At 33.3% G+C, this 20,879-nt stretch overlaps 1 protein-coding gene across 1 annotated transcript; it reads left to right on the top strand.

Annotated features, from left to right (window-relative positions):
- Positions 1-6,454: 6,454 nt before the first annotated feature.
- Positions 6,455-13,174, top strand: LOC134713764 (uncharacterized). Its single transcript, XM_063575052.1, has 2 exons — positions 6,455-6,576; positions 10,930-13,174. The coding sequence occupies exon 2, from the start codon at positions 10,935-10,937 to the stop codon at positions 12,978-12,980; it is 2,046 nt and encodes a 681-aa protein (XP_063431122.1). The 5' UTR covers positions 6,455-6,576; positions 10,930-10,934; the 3' UTR covers positions 12,981-13,174.
- Positions 13,175-20,879: the final 7,705 nt, after the last annotated feature.

Raw genomic sequence — 20,879 nt, 5'->3', positions numbered from 1 at the left:
CTTTTTTTAAATTTTACACCTCTTCTAGGAAAAGTACAAACGACTACTGTATATTGGGGAATTTTTGTACACTTAAAATAATGTCGCCAATATTTTTTTATGTAAGCAAAGTTATGAGAGTAAATTAGATCTGTACATACTTTTAGTGAATTGTATAGCTGTCATGTGTTATCATGTATTGCTGAGTAGAGATCGAAGGGTGGTCGAATGTGGTCGCGAAGGGATCGGGTACTGGTTGAGTTGGTCTGGGATAAAATAAAATAAAGAAGTGATCTAAAAGCGATTGGGCATTGGTCGAGTTAATCTGGAAATGATCTCACATTAGTCGCGCAAAGGTCGAAATGATCGAGTACTGATCAGTAAATTTTTTGTATACCATCCTTTCCCAATCCATGCGACCGTTATTCACACCTGCAGTATGAATTTCACACTGCCGATCAGATCAACTCGATCAAACCCGATCAAGACAAATTAAGTGATCGGGAAACTTATCCGTCTCAATCGTTAAGAATGTTCGGGGTAGTCTACCTTGGTCGTCAACGATCTGACTTTCTACCCACGAATTTTTGACATATCAAAAACATTCGAGTAAGGATCGAGAAGCAAGTCACTCGAAAATTCGTCGAGTTGCGGTCGATTTGATCGGGAAGATATCGTGTAGAGATCAAGTTTGGTCGGATTACAAAAAAATACCAATCAGTACTCTATCATTTCGACCTTTGCTCGACTAATTTCCGATCATTTCCAGATTTACTCGATCAATGCCCGATCGCTTCCAGATCACTGCGACTTGTATATTTATATCATCTCGACTCGGCCATACACGAGAACACATGACTGTTACACGATTCTCTAAACGCGTGTGCAGATCTGATTAACTCTCATCACTATGCTACCCCAAAAATATATTGGCAACATTATTTTTAACTGTACAAAAATTCCTTCATTTACAGTACGTGTCTTTACTTTTGCAAGGAGAGGTAACATTTTAAAGGAGAGACAAAAAACACCAAGGGAACTATCAAACTCAGAGGTCGAAAATCATCCGACACAGCCATAGCGAAAAACGGTAACCGACGACAAGACAAACAGCAGTCCACATAACATAGAAAACTAAAAACTAAGCAACACGTAACCCAACATGATCTCAGATGTTCCGGAACGGATCAAAATCCTGCAATTTTGGCACCGGCGGATTTTTCAAATGTCAAAGTGATTGTGCAATAGTATTCATTGTTAGACTGATCATGACTAAGTTATCTTTCAAAGTTGGTTCATAAGAACATCAAGATTATATTTTACCTGTTTTATGGGCTTTTTTTTCTGTTTTTTCTGTCCGTTTTTTCCGTTTGTTCAGAAATGTTTGTAGCATAAAAAAAGAAGATGTGGTACAATTGCCAATTATACAGCTCTTTACAGAATAAACAAATACAACAGATTATCAATAATAACTATAGGTCACCTTACAGTCATTTTATTTTTACATTCGAACTTTTTGACGTGATTTCACACAAAAAAGACATATATTGTTAATTTGGTGGGAATTCTTTCCAACAGTAATGATAAAACCTGTTCCTTTAGCGAGCACACGTTTTGATCATTTGTTTCTAAGATACTTTTGCAAGTTTGCATTTACTTTGACAGACTATACACTCTCTGCAAAGCATCTACAGTTTGTCGTTCGTCGTTTGTTAGTTCAAACGATGCATTTTTTTTCTATTTATTTACTTTAACATTCAATCAATTATTTAAACGTGTTCTTGCTTGTCATAACTCAAAACAGTGTCTAAAATTACTCAAAAATTCAATCCCCTCTAATCAAACGATGCATTTGTTTCTACTTCTGTTACGTTTGACAAAACTATAACAAACGGCATGCAACGTTTACCAAACTTTGGTTAGAAAGAAATGTACTCTTAATATATGTAAAATTGTAAACTGTTTTAGAAAGGTATCACTCCAGGGGATTGATATTCTACTTTGGGTCAAATTTTGGGGACATATGTGACATCTTTGCCCTCTTTTTGCAATATTTTTGTGGCAAATACATGCAGATTGTTGTTATACAGCAAACAGAACATACATATCTTTGACCATTCAACTACTGGATATTAAATCTATGAAAAATACTGATAACATAATTATGCACATATATTTGACAAGCAAGGAAATGGGGATGTATTTTTATGTTTAAGTTTATGTATATTGCTATCTTACATAACTAATCCAGTGACAAATCTCATTTTGTGGTGTCATTTCCAAAAAGGACAATAAAACAAATCAGTGTCCACTATGAGGAAGTTTTTATAAGCATTGGGTTCCTCTTTATTGATTTAGTGCAAGTCTCTCAAACTACCCCAAAAACAGTGGTCGTCCTAACAGCCACTGCATCACCTAGATTTCTCGGCGCCTGGTGATGTCTACACCATGTTCGTCGTCTTCTATGCACTCTACAAGCTCCGTCACAGCTTTTAACCTGTCTCTCTGGCCTCTTACCAACTTGCCCACAAATCCCAAACCTATATTTCTATGTAAAGATTTTAAATGTATGATTTTACTCGGACCTTCTACTATATATAACTAAAAAAACGGAGAATGTGTCCATGGGACACCAATAATACCCCAGGAAGCATATATGATATCATATCTATGATGAGTTTATAAATAACATTATAAAGGGTCATGTTGGGACGTACGGACGTGCGTATGGACGGACAAGGGTAACACTTCATACCCACTCCAATGCGGCAGGGAATAAAAAATCGGACGTTTTTATACTTAAAATGTGCATACCCGACCAATTCCCGAGTATCCCTACGACCCATATACGATCAGGTCGATCTGGTCTGGTCGAGATAAGGCTGAAATCGTGAATAGTTGATTTGGTCTAGCTAGTCGAGGAAAGATCGTGTAAAGAATGTGAATTGTTTGGAGTTATCGAATAAGTATTTATATTGTTGTCGGGATGGAGTCGTGATGGAGTCATTAGGGAGTCGTGAATGGTCGAGTTAAGGTCGTGTACAGTCGGATGGAGGTCGGGTAGAAGTTGTAAACAGACCGGATCAAGAATTTGGTTGCGCTTGGTCGTGGAAATTTGGGCATATGGATCATCGAGTTGATCTGATCGGCAGTGTGAACCTAGCTTTGATGTCACTTTTATTATTCTTGATGACTATTTTATAACGTTATATGCAAGCTGGGGCATTATCTGTGTCCAATGACACGTTCTCCGTTTATTATGTTATATTCAGTAGGTCACAGAAGCTCTGAGTAAAACTTTACATTTAAAATATCCACTAAGTACATGGAAAAAATACAGTTGGAGTGTTTGGAAAGGTGGTCAGGGCTCAGATAGACAGGTTAATAGTTGTGACGGAGCTTGGAGAGAGCTTAGAAAACAAACAAAAAGGGGTAGACCGCAAATGGTGCTGATGCAGTGGCTGACAAGGCAACAACTGTGTGGGCAGTATAAATAGTAATCACAAAAATACTGAATAAGGAAAATTTATAACGGAAAGTCCATAATCAAATGGCAAAATCAAAAGTATGAGAGACTTGCAGGAGCTGAACAAAGAGGACTCGTATGATATTAAAAACTTCATGGAAGTAGAGTAGGACGCCGATTTGTGATTGGAATTTAACTGCTCTTTTCTTCATAATGTGATTTGTCACTGGATAAGTACTGATCTTAGATAGCCTTATACATAGATAACACCATCCCCTTTTCCTTGCTTTCTTACAAATTAAGCCTACTGTTTAGTTCATATGCCGGTATGTGCATATGTATGTTATCAGTATTTTCCATTAATCTGATACCCAGTAGTGGAATGGTTCACTATTTGTCTTTTTTTACTAATAATATTGAAAAGGGGGCAAAGATGTCACATATTTTCCCAAAATATGGCCAAAAATAGAATTTCAATCCCCTTGAGGATCCTTGTTCTGAAATTGTTTACATGTATCTATCACGAATTCAAATAAAAATCATTTGTCTTTCGTCTATAATAAAATTGTATCAAATAGCGTATGCAAAAAACTGTTTGTAAACATTCGACCGCGTACGGTGACATATAGTTGTTAATTTCTAAGTGTCATTTGGTGTCCTGTGGAGAATTGTCTCATTGGCAATTGTACCTCATCATCTTAGTTTTATACTACAAAAAATTCTGGACATACGTAAAATTCGGACAGTCAAGCAAAAATAGCCCATTTAAATAGCTAAAATATGGTATTGATGTTCTTAAAAACTAACTTTACAGGCTAATATAGTCATCAGCTGTCTAATAATGAATTTTAATAAACAAGTGACAATATGTTTTTGCAGAAGCAAAGTTAAAAGAGTTAATCAGTGCTGCACACATTTTTAGAGAATCTTGCATTAGTCATGTTTACTCGTAAATGGCCGAGTAGAGATCGAAGAGTGGTCGAATGTGGTCGCGTAGAGATCGGGTATTGGTCGAATTGTTCTGGGATGAAAAAAATATAGAAATCACAGTGATCTTGAAGCGATCGGGCATTGGTCGAGTTAATCTTAACCACATATCGTACAGAGTGTCGTTGATCGGGAAATGATCAGATATTAGTCGAGCGAAGATCGAAAACTGATCGGTAAACAATTTGTATTCCGACCAAACTCGATCTCTTCACGATCCTTTCCCGATCAATTCGACCGCTTATCAACGAATTATCGATCTTTTCTCTAGTGTTTGGCTTCTCGATCCTTACTTGAATGTTTTTGACATGTCAAAAACTCTCGGGTAGAACGTCAGATCGATGACTATACCAAGGTAGACCACCTCAAACATTATTGTCGTTTGAGACAAACCAGTGTGAACCTAGCTTTACACGCGCATCTAATGACATGAAAACTTTAAAACAACTGACGATTGTAGTTCGATTGTTGCACGACTACTGTACGGCTGACTTGCTACAAACCCACGACAGTAAAATTACATTTTTTTCTCTGTCGTATTCCCATCATGGAACCATCGTGGACATGCCATAGCTGATGTGACCACTCGAAATATCTTTTTGACAGTTTGTACTCAATAATAAATAAATAGGGCTCAATATAATTGTCTATCATTCAAATGACAATATTAAACCCGACCGCCAAGATTATATGCAATATAATACAATAAAAAAGAAGAAGAACCGGTGCATTACATTTACGCATGAAACAATACGTTTGCACACATTCATTATACAGGTAAAGAACATGCACATTGTCAGGTCAATATATGCTCATAAAAATGTTATGTTATGTAACGCAATAAGTTATATAATTGAAGTTATAAGTTATGCAATTATACCCCTTTCTGATCTAACTTAAGTATAAAGGTACCCTTCTCATCAAAGCCGTGATGGAAGTGGATTTTCGTTTAGGATAAGTCTGTTTTGCTCCTAATGTTTATTGAAATGTTGCTTATTGAACCTGGCAAACTTATCGATCCATAAAACAAACTTATTCTTAAAGATAGCAAACTCAATGTAAAAATGTCCTGCCACTTCCAGTTTGTGTTCTTATTTCTTGATCTGATGAGTAATACCATTTCAGCTGATTCTTAGTTTTTTCTTATATTTGTTGTCCTTATACACATCTGTCACAGGTTAAGAAGACGGTTTGGCGCCCGAAAACCTGTAAAATATGAATAAAAAATGTAAAATATGAATAAAAAATGTGGTAAGAGTGCCAATTAAACGACTCTCCTTCCAAGTCACACTGTAGAAAAAGTAAACAATACACACAAGGTTAAAGTACGGCCTTTAACAGTTACACGGAGCCTTGGGTCACACCGAACAGCATGCTATAAAGGGTCCGAAAACGACTAGTGTAAAAAATAATTTAAACCCCCGCCACATTATGTTATCGAAGTGACTTTTGTTAGCATGCGTTTTATTTGAACTTTGATTGATATTGAAAAAAACATGTGGTATGATTGCCAATGCGACAACTATCCACAAGAGATTAAAATGACACAGACATTAACAACTATAATAGGTCACCGTACGGCCTACAACAATATGCAAAGCCCATACCGCATAGCAAGCTACAAAAGGCCCCAATATGACAATGTAAAACAATTTAAACGAGAATATGATTGTAAATTATATCACATCTCTTTATGTTCCTACAGGTTAAATTTACCGGATTTCTTATTTCAAGAACGTTTTTAACGATTGGAACTTTTGACCTCAGTCGGAAAAATATTGCACATTTTGTTCAATATTACTTAGAATTAAAAAAATTCTATATAATTATTAAGAATTATCTAGATATTTACATACTTAAACAAATATGTTAAGAAGCAGAATTGAAGTGTGGAACTATAAGTGTCACGAAAGACTCAACAAAGAGTTTTAACATTCATTTTATTAATCCAAGCTTAGAATATGTTTACATGTAATTGTTTTATTAAACTCTATATTCCTGTAATATGACTTAAACGATTACGATCTAAACGGATCATTATGTGTATTATACATGTTCTTATAGTTTACAGTGATTAAAAAAATCTAGTAATAAAACCGTTAGAACTACATTCCTTTGGAACAGACAGGAGTAACTTTAATAAGGTAAAATTATCATGTTATCATTTTTATATTTTTTTCTTGTTATTCTACTGAGAGGAAATAAATAAATAACCATGAACGATTTATAAATAAAATCAAGTAAAAATTACTTGTCATTTTGAATCGATATTTATCAAATTTCGTTTTCTTTAATGTAAATTTGAAAATATTCTGTAATAATACTTCACGTTAGAGGAGATTTAGAGCTGCTAGCGACACATACAACATGGTTAATTTAACCTAGTTGTACTAGTGACATATACAATAGGGTTATTTAACATAACTTTGTCCGTATTTTAGATATTTTAAAACACGATGATATGTTGGCATACACTGATAATTACTGTATCTTTTGTTGAACTAAGTCTGGCATTCAGTCTCTGTGAATAAACATGATTCTTCTTTGTGGCTTTCGTCATTTAATTTTTTAATGTATGTGCTTTATATTGATCTTATATGTCTAGTTCTCTGTACTAATTTATACAGTTTGTTCTATTGTCAAACTGTTTCGCCACTGTCGCCGATTACTTATATAGCAATCGAATACATGTTTTACCCTGTAGATTATTTATATGCTATAGATTAGACCGTTGCTTTTCCCGGTTGAATGGTTTTACATTACTAATTTTTGGGCCCTTTATTCATGTAGCTTGCTGTTCGGTGTGATCAAAGGCTCTTTGTTGAATGCCGTACCTTGATCTTGATCTATAATGGTTTACTTTTATAAATTATAATTTAGTTGGAGAGTTGTCTTATTGGCACTCATACTACATCTTCCTATATCTATATTCGCAAAACTAGAACCTGTTATCAAACTGTTATCGTTCGTTGCTGTCTGCGTGTAATTTACGTTTCGTGCTTAGCATCGTTTATTTTTCTTTTGACTTTTTTTCATATTTAGTCACAGGTTTCAGTTTTTTTCCCTATATACCCTAGTATAACACAAGGTATGTAGGAAATATAATATCAGAGACGAGTACAAGTGTATCTAGACATTCCTTCTAATTTCACATAGTTTCCAAGACGGTTAATTGATGGACCTTTAAATGTTCACATCCTTGTCCTTTGGTCATAGATGCACTTTAGGGTCTCATTGGCAATTATATCACATTTCCGTATTAAAAAATAAATAAATATATACATAAATATTAATTAAGGTCATGTCATTTTTAATCTACAGAAACTGTTAATTACATGTACATATATGTTTCAAAGGATGATATAATGTACTTTTACATGTAAATATAAACATTATTATGTCATCAAACGTGATGTATAAAGTGGAACGAACAAAGAAACAAAAAATAATTCGAAATAAACAGCGTATGTATTAATGGAACATAATTGCTTAAGTTACCTTGACGTTTTTAAAACACATTGATTCTTTGATTGTCTATTGGCTATTGTAATAAAACCGACATTTTATCAGTAAGTGATTCTAATAAAACTATTTGTTAATTCAGCTTATTTTCCTTTATTTAGTGCGGTTTTTTTTGCTCATATCAATACAATACCATAAAGGTTACCATTTTGTTTGCACCAGATGCACATTCAATGTATTTACAGCGGTGATTGAGGCCAAACTATTTGATAATTCAAAGCTGATTTAAAAGATGAAGAGCTATCTAAACCCAAAACGACAAAAACTAGACGGATCTTTCAGTTATTGAGAGGCTACCAATATAAGTGTGTACTATACGGACAAGGCAATGTAAATTATAGAAATAGAATGGCAGTTATAAAACAAAAATATTACTGAAAAGATAGACTTGAATATATGTGAAATATTTTTCACTGGACAATTAGAAAAAAAGAAAATACTTTACTTCCCTGAAAACCATTCAATCAAGGTCCAATGAATTTAAAATGTTGACCTTAATATTTCTGTTTCATCGACAAATTAATCGTTGGTCAATACAAAATCTCATATTTTTTACAATTAGCATGAATGTTTTTTGTTTATAAAACCGCTGTTTAAATTGTGAATAATCAAAACGATCACAATGTTTTATTCAAAAGCTTCGTTTAAAAACCAGAATTTATACAAATCAAAGTGTTCTTTTTCATGTCTGCGACTTTCCTTACGAAATAAAAACATTTTTTTTTCTGTTATTTTCCAAATTATTATTTTGAAAAAAAAACATTGGGCGTTGATTCTGTACAGCTTTTTTGATTAAAATATGGTATAAATTAATCGGTCGGCTGCGTTTCTTGCGCAAGACTACTTTCAAGATACTATAATTATTCTTCAAAGTGTTTAAAAAAAGGTTTGCTTGTGTTTTGTGTTGTTTTGATTATGTTGTATACTGTTTTTTCCTGTGGCGATGGATTGTTCTTTTTTTGTACAATATGATGTTAAAAATGAGATTCCTTTTCTTTAGTCTTATTGCATAGCATTTGTGAACAAAAATTAGGCTAACAGCAGAATAACTTAGCCTCTATTTTATTTTAACTACCTCTTGTAGACTTTATATTTTTACAACCATGAATAAAATAGAACAAACAGTGTATTTTCTAACGAACAAAAAAAACCCTCATTTCACCGGACCACATTCAGTAGTTTTGATCAATGCCTCAAATTCAATTAATGTAAGTATATAAAAAGCAAGAAGATATGGTATGATCTCCATTGAGACAAATCTCAAGCCCAGAGATTATACGATGTCGAAGTCAACAACCATAAGCTATTAAACAGCCTTCAACAATGAGCAAAACCAATACTGGATGTTGTACGCTATAGACAGCGTAGGCCGAATTGAAAAATGTAAAACAATTCAAACAAGATCACTAACAGCTTGATTTATGAAAAAATAAAAATGTGTACATAGTACACGGATGCCACATCCGCACTGTCATTTTCTATGCTAAGTAGACCCTGAAAATGAAAATTTGGCCTACAAATTAGAAAGATCATATTTAAGGAAAATGTGTACTACTTTTCAAGTTAATTGGACCTCAACTTTATCAAAAACTACCTTGACAAAAAACTGTTACCTAAAGCTAGACAGACGGACGGACGGACCAAAAACCAAAATGCCTATAAATGAGCCGTAAAAACCAATTAACATTAAACAAATATGGTATACATCATTAAACACCCACTGAATATCAGGCTTCTAGCTTGGGATTGGCACATACGGAAAGTGGCGTGGTTAAACATGTTTGCTGATGCCTAACCCTGGACAGGGTTGTAACGGAACGACATAATAACAAACTATACAAATCAGTTGAAAATTGACTTAACTCATCAGACCGATATAATGCACAAAGAAAGCTAACACAAAGTACAGACCTGAGTAGTCACTATATTTATATTGTTGAACACCACGAAATTTTGAAAATAAAATGAATATCTGATGTAAGTAAAGAACAAGTTAACATCATTGAAATATCTTTTTTTGAGTGGGTATTTTCGAGGTACTGGTTTCAAAATGAATGTTTAGTAAATTACCAGAACATTTGCAATTGCATATGTGTGATTCGGTATGAAAAGTATCACTAATCTATTATTGGTTAACCAGTGTAAAAAAGTTATACTTGAACAAAGATCGTGTATATTCAGTTCTTTGACTGGATTATAAGACTGGATTATATGACTTATCCCTTCAAATCTACTTTAAATTTTCACTGGACTTTCTTATAAAGATATGCAAATTAATTTTGAATTATTGGAGATTAAAATGTGTTTCAAGTGTGATGAGGTCCAGGTTAAATGTGAGCCAAGGCTCCTTGATAAAGGCCGTACTTTGACCTACAATGGTTTTCTGTTTACACATTGTGACTTGGCCCCATAATGGAGAGTTGTGTCATTGGCACTCATACCACATCATCCTATACCTATTTCCAGTTTTATTATCATATGATCATCGGTTACCGTCTGTCATATTTTGTTTTTCACTTAAAATGTTTTATCATTCATTAGTCTGTCATTTTTTTTAATTGTACCTCTCAGTCTTGCTATTAATGCACTGTAAACAGCTAATGCCGATAAAAAGATTCGTGTGTAGAAATATCGCACATTTTTTATGCAATATAAACTTCTGCTCCAGTCTGAGCAATTACTTATGGTCAAGCTCATGTTAGTGTATAAGAATGTTAGGAGAAAACAATACTACGTTATAAAGTACGAATTAATACTCGTCAACTCGTGATAACAATTTAAAAACGTGATTTAAAATCAAAATAAATTGTATTCCTTGAACTTTGCAGCAAAATTGCCCTATGAAAGAAAGCTCGAAAAAAGAGTTACAATCTTTAAGATTACTAACAACGAGCCACGAGTTTTCATATTTGTTTTTAAAACAAAACCATAATGGAACCTAAAGGAGACGAATAATGATTATTTTGATTTTTCAGGAACAATGCCAACTGTGAGAGAGCGATCCTGCTCAGAAAAAGAGGTTCAAGCCATTAGATTTAATCATAACGAACAGCAATGCCTAGAAAAGAAAGTAAATGGACTGAAACAAGAGGGAGCATGCTCTATTCATCTCATAAATCAAACGCACAAGAATATCAAAGTTAGCTATAAATCTTTAAAGGACAAAGTTTCAAAAATAAAAACGCATTTGAATGTTAAAGAAATTGAAGAATTTCGAAAGATGGAAAACAACGGGAAAATTGAAATATTTAAATCAATATCGAAGCCAGATTCAGCAAGTCGAATTTCAACATACGCTAAAAGATTGCAAATTGAATATGACGAAAATCAGTCGGCTTCTGCCGCGAAACATAGCGATGATTTGATCCACATCAACCCTTTTAATGACGATGATGTGACACGGAAGGATCTTCTGTTAAGACAAATAAGTGATCTCAACGATCGTTTTAATGCTGTACGAGAGAAAGAAAGAGCTTTCGAACATGGACTGGTTCCTAATAAATCAACGATAATTACTGTCAAAACTAATAAGAAAATAAACAAAGGTGACAGTGATGACGAAACCGACCAGTGTGACAGACAACAAAGGGCAAATGTAGGTCAATCAGAAACTTCTCTTAAAAATAAAGGCTGTAGAAGGGAATCAGTGCTAAGACCGAGTACGTCATTTGCTTTTTCTAGCAATAAACATGTACATGACGTAATACGACCAGCAACAAGTTTAGGCAATTGTAAATCTGAGTTATTTGAAAAAAAGAAAAACAAATCGTCGGCCATCAAACGATCAAAGAGTGTAAAAGTAGCTCCATCGAAAGAATCAGAATATACTCAAGAATTTAAAACTGTTAAGGAAATCAAAGGTTCAAAATTCAAATCTGTCAAGAGAACAAAAAGTTTGAAAAAAGTCACATCTCTTAATAGTTCAACGGAGAAAGAAATAATACAAGAACTTGACGAGCCACACTTGGCAGTTAAGAGTTTCTGTTCTGAACCTACCTTTAAAACCGAAAAGAACCCAATTGATAACCTTAACTCTGAAGAAGTCACTGGTGATAAGCCTGTATTAATCAACGTGGAAGAATGTTCCAATATATTGCCGGAAGAACAAAATAATATCAAGACTTTAAAAGGAAAAAGACAAACTAAAAGATCCAGTAGTTTTAAACATGGAAATTCAGTCACAGAGCATCATGTTTCCATTTGTAATAGCCCAGAAAGTCAAGGTAACAATAAAGCAAAACTAAAAAGGAACCACACTGTGAAAGTAAGACCAACTACAGCTGTAAGCACCGGCTCAGAAAAAAATTCCTTACAACACATGATTTTTAAGAAAGGTTCAAAGGTCAGACCATCAACAGCCATTAGTAGTTGTACAGAAAACAGTACACCAAGAAGTGCTGCAATGTCGGCACTATCTGGTAGAAGTGAAGCTGTGGCAAACATAATAGCTTGCATGAATGGGCCACAGCATGCACCATTTGATTGCCATGCCGCAGCAGAAAGAGTGGAAAAAGAACTAAATACAAAAAATATACTTGAAGAGGGCAGGACCAAATTTTTGTCACGTGATTCTGTTGAAAGTAATCTCGGACATGATTTACACCAAGAGTTGAGAAAAGAACTTATTCAAGAGGAAGAAAAAGAAGCAATTAAAATTGAGGATAAAATATGCAGTTTTATGGACAGATTGAACGAAAAGTTGAAGTCAGAAAAGCCTACCAAAGAACCGTGGTCGGCACAGACATCAATGTTATCCGTGAACGATTCGTTGAAACGTCAACCGGATGTTCCTGAAATCAAACGTGTAAATATGAGAAGACAAAATAAGTTTTCTGAAGAGGAAGAAAGAAAAATGAAACAGAATATGTACAGACGATCATCTACAGCATGGAAAGATGTGAACAAATGTAGATATTTAAGGATCGAAGAAAGTAAAATAGACTTATCCGGGATAAAAACGTTAGCTGCAGATCAGTTTTCATTGCTAAACAATCTGAAATATACAGGTTATGAGGCGGTTGTTTAGCTTGTAACGTGATTATGGTTTAATTAGTGCTATGTATCATTGGTGCATCATATTTATGGCGTATAATATTTCATAGAAAAACTAAATTTTGCTAAATTAAATCTGAATAGTATTTAGTTCAGCTAACTACATAAATAAATGAAATTCAGTGATGTTTTATTTTTATTCTACAGTATTTCATTTGAAAAGCATTTGTTTTTAGAAAAAGGAACCAATAGTGAAATGATTGAATCAACTTCACAGATACGTTTATATTAATCTTTATCTTTATCATCATCATTTGATTTTTTTATAATTATTTTTTTACATCTATCTTTATTGCCAATATATAGATTGATCGTACATATAATATTCATATACAATGTTCTATTTTAGGATATATGCGCCGAACGTCCCGATTCCGTCAATTAATGACCATCTTCTATCTCGTTTTATCTCCGACGATTAGAGATAGCTTGACCATCTTCTATCTCGTTTTATCTTCGACAATTAATGATAGCTTGGCCATCTTTTATCTCGTTTTATCACCGACAATTAGTGATAGCTTGACCATCTTCTATCTCGTTTCATCTCTGACAATTAATGATAGCTTCATCATCTTTTATCTCGTTTTATCTCCGACGATTAATGATGGTTTGACCATCTTTTATCTCGTTTTATCTCCGACAATTAATGATAGCTTGACCATCTTTTATCTCGTTTTATCTCCGACAATTAGTGATAGCTTGACCATCTTCTATCACGTGTCATCTTCGACAATAAATGATGGTTTGACAATCTTCTTTCTCGTTTTATCTCCAAAAATGAATGATAGCTTGATAATCTTCTATCTCGTTTTATCTCCGACAATTAATGATGGCTTGACAAACCTTCTATCTCGTTTTATCTCCGACAATTAATGATGGCTTGATCATCTTTTATCTCGTTTTATCTTCGACAATTTATGATAGCTTGACCATCTTCTATCTCGTTTTATCTCCTAAAATTAATGATAGCTTGATCATCTTTTATCTCTTTTTATCTCCGACAATTAATTATAGCTTGCTTGATCATCTTTTATCTCATTTTATCTCCGACAATTAGTGATAGCTTGACCATCTTCTAACTAGTTTTATCTCCGACAATCAATGATAGCTTAACCATCTTCCTTTTTTTTTATCTACGAAAATTATTGATGGCTTGACAAATTTTTTATCTCGTTTTATCTCCGCCAATTAATGATGACTTGACCAATTTCTATCTCGTTTTATCTCGGACAATTAATGATAGCTTGACCATCTTCCATCTCGTTTTATCTCCGACAATTAGTGAGAGCTTGACAGTCTTTTATCTCGTTTCATCTCCGACAATTAATGATAGCTTGATCATCTTTTATCTCGTTTTATCTCCGACAATTAATGATGGTTTGACCATCTTTTATCTCGTTTTATCTCCGACAATTAATGATGGTTTGACCATCTTTTATCTCGTTTTATCTCCGACAATTAGTGACAGCTTGACCATCTTCTATCTCGTTTCATCTCCGACAATTAATGATGGTTTGACAATCTTCCATCTCGTTTTATCTCCGACAATTAGTGATAGCTTGATCATCTTTTATCTCGTTTTATCTCCGACAATTAATGATGGTTTGACCATCTTTTATCTCGTTTTATCTCCGACAATTAATGATGGTTTGACCATCTTTTATCTCGTTTTATCTCCGACAATTAATGATGGTTTGACAATCTTCTATCTCGTTTTATCTCCGACAATTAGTGATAACTTGACCATCTTTTATCTCGTTTCATCTCCGACAATTAGTGATAGCTTGACCATCTTCTATCTCGTTTCATCTTCAACAATTAATATTGGTTTGACAATCTTCTATCTCGTTTTATCTCCGACAATTAATGATGGTTTGACCATCTTTTATCTCGTTTTATCTCCGACAATTAATGATGGTTTGACCATCTTTTATCTCGTTTTATCTCCGACAATTAATGATGGTTTGACAATCTTCCATCTCTTTTTATCTCCGACAATTAGTGATAGCTTGATCATCTTTTATCTCGTTTTATCTCCGACAATTAATGATGGTTTGACCATCTTTTATCTCGTTTTATCTCCGACAATTAATGATGGTTTGACAATCTTCTATCTCGTTTTATCTCCGACAATTAGTGAAAGCTTGACCATCTTCTATCTCGTTTTATCTCCGACAATTAGTGATAACTTGACCATCTTTTATCTCGTTTCATCTCCGACAATTAGTGATAGCTTGACCATCTTCTATCTCGTTTCATTTTCAACAATTAATATTGGTTTGACAATCTTCTATCTCGTTTTATCTCCGACAATTAATGATGGTTTGACCATCTTTTATCTCGTTTTATCTCCGACAATTAATGATGGTTTGACAATCTTCTATCTCGTTTTATCTCCGACAATTAGTGATAGCTTGATCATCTTTTATCTCGTTTTATCTCCGACAATTAATGATGGTTTGACCATCTTTTATCTCGTTTTATCTCCGACAATTAATGATGGTTTGACCATCTTTTATCTCGTTTTATCTCCGACAATTAATGATGGTTTGACAATCTTCTATCTCGTTTTATCTCCGACAATTAGTGATAACTTGACCATCTTTTATCTCGTTTCATCTCCGACAATTAGTGATAGCTTGACCATCTTCTATCTCGTTTCATCTTCAACAATTAATATTGGTTTGACAATCTTCTATCTCGTTTTATCTCCGACAATTAATGATGGTTTGACCATCTTTTATCTCGTTTTATCTCCGACAATTAATGATGGTTTGACCATCTTTTATCTCGTTTTATCTCCGACAATTAATGATGGTTTGACAATCTTCCATCTCGTTTTATCTCCGACAATTAGTGATAGCTTGATCATCTTTTATCTCGTTTTATCTCCGACAATTAATGATGGTTTGACCATCTTTTATCTCGTTTTATCTCCGACAATTAATGATGGTTTGACAATCTTCTATCTCGTTTTATCTCCGACAATTAGTGAAAGCTTGACCATCTTCTATCTCGTTTTATCTCCGACAATTAGTGATAACTTGACCATCTTTTATCTCGTTTCATCTCCGACAATTAGTGATAGCTTGACCATCTTCTATCTCGTTTCATCTTCAACAATTAATATTGGTTTGACAATCTTCTATCTCGTTTTATCTCCGACTATTAATGATGGTTTGACCATCTTTTATCTCGTTTTATCTCCGACAATTAATGATGGTTTGACAATCTTCTATCTCGTTTTATCTCCGACAATTAGTGAAAGCTTGACCATCTTCTATCTCGTTTTATCTCCGACAATTAGTGATAACTTGACCATCTTTTATCTCGTTTCATCTCCGACAATTAGTGATAGCTTGACCATCTTCTATCTCGTTTCATCTTCAACAATTAATATTGGTTTGACAATCTTCTATCTCGTTTTATCTCCGACAATTAAAGATAGCTTGACCATCTTTTATCTCGTTTTATCTCCGACAATTAATGATAGCTTGATCATCTTCTATCTCGTTTTATCTCCGACAATTAGTGATAGCTTGACCATCTTCTATCTCGTTTTATCTCCGACAATTAATGATGGCTTGATCATCTTTTATCTCGTTTTATCTCCGACAATTATTGATAGCTTGACCATCTTCTATCTCGTTTTATCTCCGACAATTAATGATAGCTAAATCATCTTTTATCTCGTTTTATCTCCGACAATTAATCATAGCTTGATCATCTTTTATCTCGTTTTATCTCCGACAATTAGTGATAGCTTGACCATCTTCTAACTCGTTTTATCTCCGACAATTAATGATAGCTTAACCATCTTCCTTTTTTTTATTTACGAAAATTATTGATGGCTTGACAAATTTTTTATCTCGTTTTATCTCCGCCAATTAATGATGACTTGACCAATTTCTATCTCGTTTTATCTCCGACAATTAGTGATAGCTTGACAATCTTCTATCTCGATTTATCTCCGACAATTAATGTTGGCTTGACCACCTTCTATCTCATTTTATCGCCGACAATTAATGATGGTTTAACCATCTGCTATCTCGTGTTATCTCCGTTATAATGTGATGGCTTGACCATCTTCTATTTTGTTTTATGTGGTATTATTACCAATAAAACAACCCTCGAAAAACAGACCATAAACCAGACAAATAACTTAGAAGTTTTAAAACATACGGCCTGACAATGAGCAATATGACCAGTTATAAAAAGTACCAAAATTACAAATACATTGTATAAAACAATTCAATCGAGAAAGCTAAAGACCAGATTTATGTACAAAATAATAAACGAAAACAAATACAAGGAGCAATGAACGACAACCTGGTCAGCGACGAACATAAACAAAGATCAAAACCCATACTGTGTAGTCGAACGTAAATGACCCGGACAAAATGTTAAACAATCCGAACAATTCACCTTCTTTTATAATATAAGTCCTTAATCCCCTTAAAACTCTAGCTGGTTTTATGATCTAGTAATCTAAATGTCTAATCATTATATGCCTATATGTACCTGTTTATACGTTATTGCTGTCCACACGATCTGGTTAATCCTAATATCGATATGAACAAATCTGGATTAAAAAGTACAATTATTATAAACAGTTCGATTGTTATGATTCTGTAAATGTATAATTGTTTAATCTACTTACAAAAAAGAGTCATTTTATTGCCTGGATTTGTTAAATCATTTTGCACGTTTTTCAGATTATTAAATTAATCACATACTAGTAATCTGAAAAACGTGCACAATGATTATCTTCTTAGCAATATCAAGGATATAATGGTTTGAAACCAAATAAAACTTAAGAATCATTCAATTATTGCCTTTTGAATTGACTTGAAAAAAATACCAATTTTTAGACATTCTCCAAAAATCAAATAAAGCTGTCTTGGTTATTATGATTATCGTTATCTTTTTCCAAAGATAATCGGGGACAGATACAAATTCCGAAGTTCTAGATATAAAGGGTTAAAATACTAGTAAACTGAGAAGGAGTGAAAACGGATTTAGAGAAAACGGATTTTTTAGCTGGTTCATGATCAAGTTCTTTTAAAATTCAGATCAGGCACATTGTTAAAGTCTTCAAGACGGGAAAAGCTTCATGTTATGATTTCGTCTGGTTTGGTTAAAAGTTAAACATTTCGTCATAATAATATAAACACTTTTATCAAATTTTAATATTATGGTCAATTTATAATTATCACATTTAAGAGAGGCGAAACATACCAAAGATATATCCAAACGTACGAACCGAAAACAAACTTACAAACGACGACATTGCAAACAACAGTACTGTACACAATACACAGCATAGAAAGCTGAAGACTTAAGAAATACGAACCCTACGAAACACTGCGGGAATCACATGCAGGTGTTTCAAAAGGGTTAGCAGATCTTACTCGTAAAGTAAAGTCTCCCACAAGCAATAATATTTTGTTTGGAAAATTTGCATTTTCTTTAAGATTCCAATTCATATAGTCAATATAGTATTATAATATACAGAAATCATTGCCAGTATGATACAGACTTTTTATGATTTATTCCTGCAAATACGTTAATGTGAGTCTTTGAATGAGAGATAATCTTCATTTTAACACCACTTTTAGAAGAAGAAAAAAAAACCAAATAATGTATTTTTTCTTAAAAGAACATCTACAAAGTTATAAGTTTAATTTCATTATATCAAAGCAAGGAAAAATCTAAACGTAAAAACTATGTTAAATGTGTAAAAGATTTATAGAACCTCAGGTTCAGTGGTTGTCGATAAACTTTGTTGTTGTGGTTCATTAGTGTATTTCGTTTCTGGTTTCTCCTTTTTTCTAAATATATATTTGATAGTTGTTTTTCCTGTTTGAATGGTTTTACACTAGTCATTTTAATAATATATTAACACAAAAAGTGCATTGCGATCATTTGATCTGTTCAGAAAAATCTGTGGCTTTGATTTAGAGATATTCTTTAAATGTTCATTGGTAATTGCTGTCCGACCTACATTTATCTACAGACATTTCTCACGTTTAAGACACCCTTGTAGATTTTCGAAAAAAAGAACAGGCTTATGCGGCTACAAGCAGCACTCGCACCTGCAGAGTGGACAGGAGTTGCAAAACTTTTTTCACAATCCACTATAAATAAATATGTTTAAACTTAGCTTATAGACGTGTCACGAGAGTATTAATGTTGATGCCTTGTATAATAAACTGGGGTTGTTTCTTGTGGTATGTCAACGTCCCTATCATAGTTACCATATCATGCGTATGTTCTACATTGTTTTGTACATATAATTGGTTTTTAATTGGCAATAGGATTTACTGACCATAAATATAGGAAGATGTGGTATGAGTGCCAATGAGACAAGTAACAGTTTATAAAAGTAAACTATTATAGGTCAACATAAATTAGTACTGTTTTTCATTAGCATGAGGGAAATGAAGACAAGCGTTCGAATTAAGAGATACATGTACTTTGAAATTCAAAAATAGTATCATGGAATTGTACATGATATCGAGTATGGCAGAAATAAAGTAAGATAGAGTTATCCTTCTTTGTATCTGTTTATGTTTTAACACCTTTCATCTTAAATTCTTACGTCAAGCGGACCGGTCAAACTTGAAACACAGGATACTAGTGATACAACAACGTTAAATCTTGAATAACATTTGGAACAGAAAAAAAAAATCGGTAAGAAATAACTTTGAGACCATGGTGACAACAGATGGTCTGAGTACACAGCCATTTCGTAGTGTATTTCTTTTACCCAATAAATGAAAACTTTAAAAAATACCACATGCACTTTCTAAATAATATTATAACAGTGTGTTGTACTACTTTTGGACCAAATCATATCAAAATTATAGAAACTTCATCGGCTCTAACATAAAATATGGAAAAATGTTAAGGGGGTCTTGAAATCTTTTGACAGCTTCCGAAGTTTTTATTTTAAACCTTATTCAGCTGAATCAAATCACTACTTTACTTTAAAATCCATGACTCAAATTTGTTACAGTGTCAATTCACCCCCTTGCTATTTGAGGCATAAAACAAGGAGAACAAAATTTGGAAGGGGTATAAAAAAAAAGTAGGCAAATAACACACTGTCCACACTAACAGACTAAGGACTATACGAAAATCAAAGGACGATAACTGTGTTTTCGAACCAGATTTAATTAAAATTTTCAGATTCTGAAGTTTCGATTTCTATCATATGTAACAATATTCAACCATTGCTTTTATAAATGGACTTTTAATAAACAATCCATTAACGACCGAAGACCAACTCCAGGTCATTGTACGGCTTTTAACCATGAACAAAACTTCTACTGAATTTAAAAAGTCTGATGAAAAAATATGGCGGACAGCTACCAAAGATGACCACTGGGTTACAGACTCCATTTTCAAAACAGGTATATAAATAATGTTGCGGGGTTGAAAATATTTCTGAGCACTCAACCGTTTCATTCTCTTATGCAACAGTGTAAAACTACGCGTATGAACATAGCTGTAGTTGCTTACATCACGTGGTTTCTAGTTGTGTCTTATTATTTCTAAATGTCGGAAAGGGCTTGACTCTTCAGTTCGAAACCAAACATCAAAATATTACAAAAGACACACAATACTGATAGTATACATCTTGTTTCTTATTACAAATATTTAAAATTGATTAATGTTTTTAAAAATGTCCCGTTTGGCTAACAAGTCGTTTAAATTTCCTATAGATAGATAAAATACTTGCTTAATATGAAATTATATTTGTAATGACTTATCTCCCTTTAACGACACAATTAAAACTAAATAATATATATTGTTTCAACTAGACTAAACTGTTAATAATCAACTGGTTCCTATACAGAAGATGCCAATG

The sequence above is a fragment of the Mytilus trossulus genome, chromosome 4, assembly GCF_036588685.1.
Source record: "Mytilus trossulus isolate FHL-02 chromosome 4, PNRI_Mtr1.1.1.hap1, whole genome shotgun sequence".
In the NCBI taxonomy this organism is placed as follows: domain Eukaryota; kingdom Metazoa; phylum Mollusca; class Bivalvia; order Mytilida; family Mytilidae; genus Mytilus; species Mytilus trossulus.
Note: the sequence above shows the minus strand (reverse complement) of the source record. Positions and strands in the feature narration are given on the sequence as shown.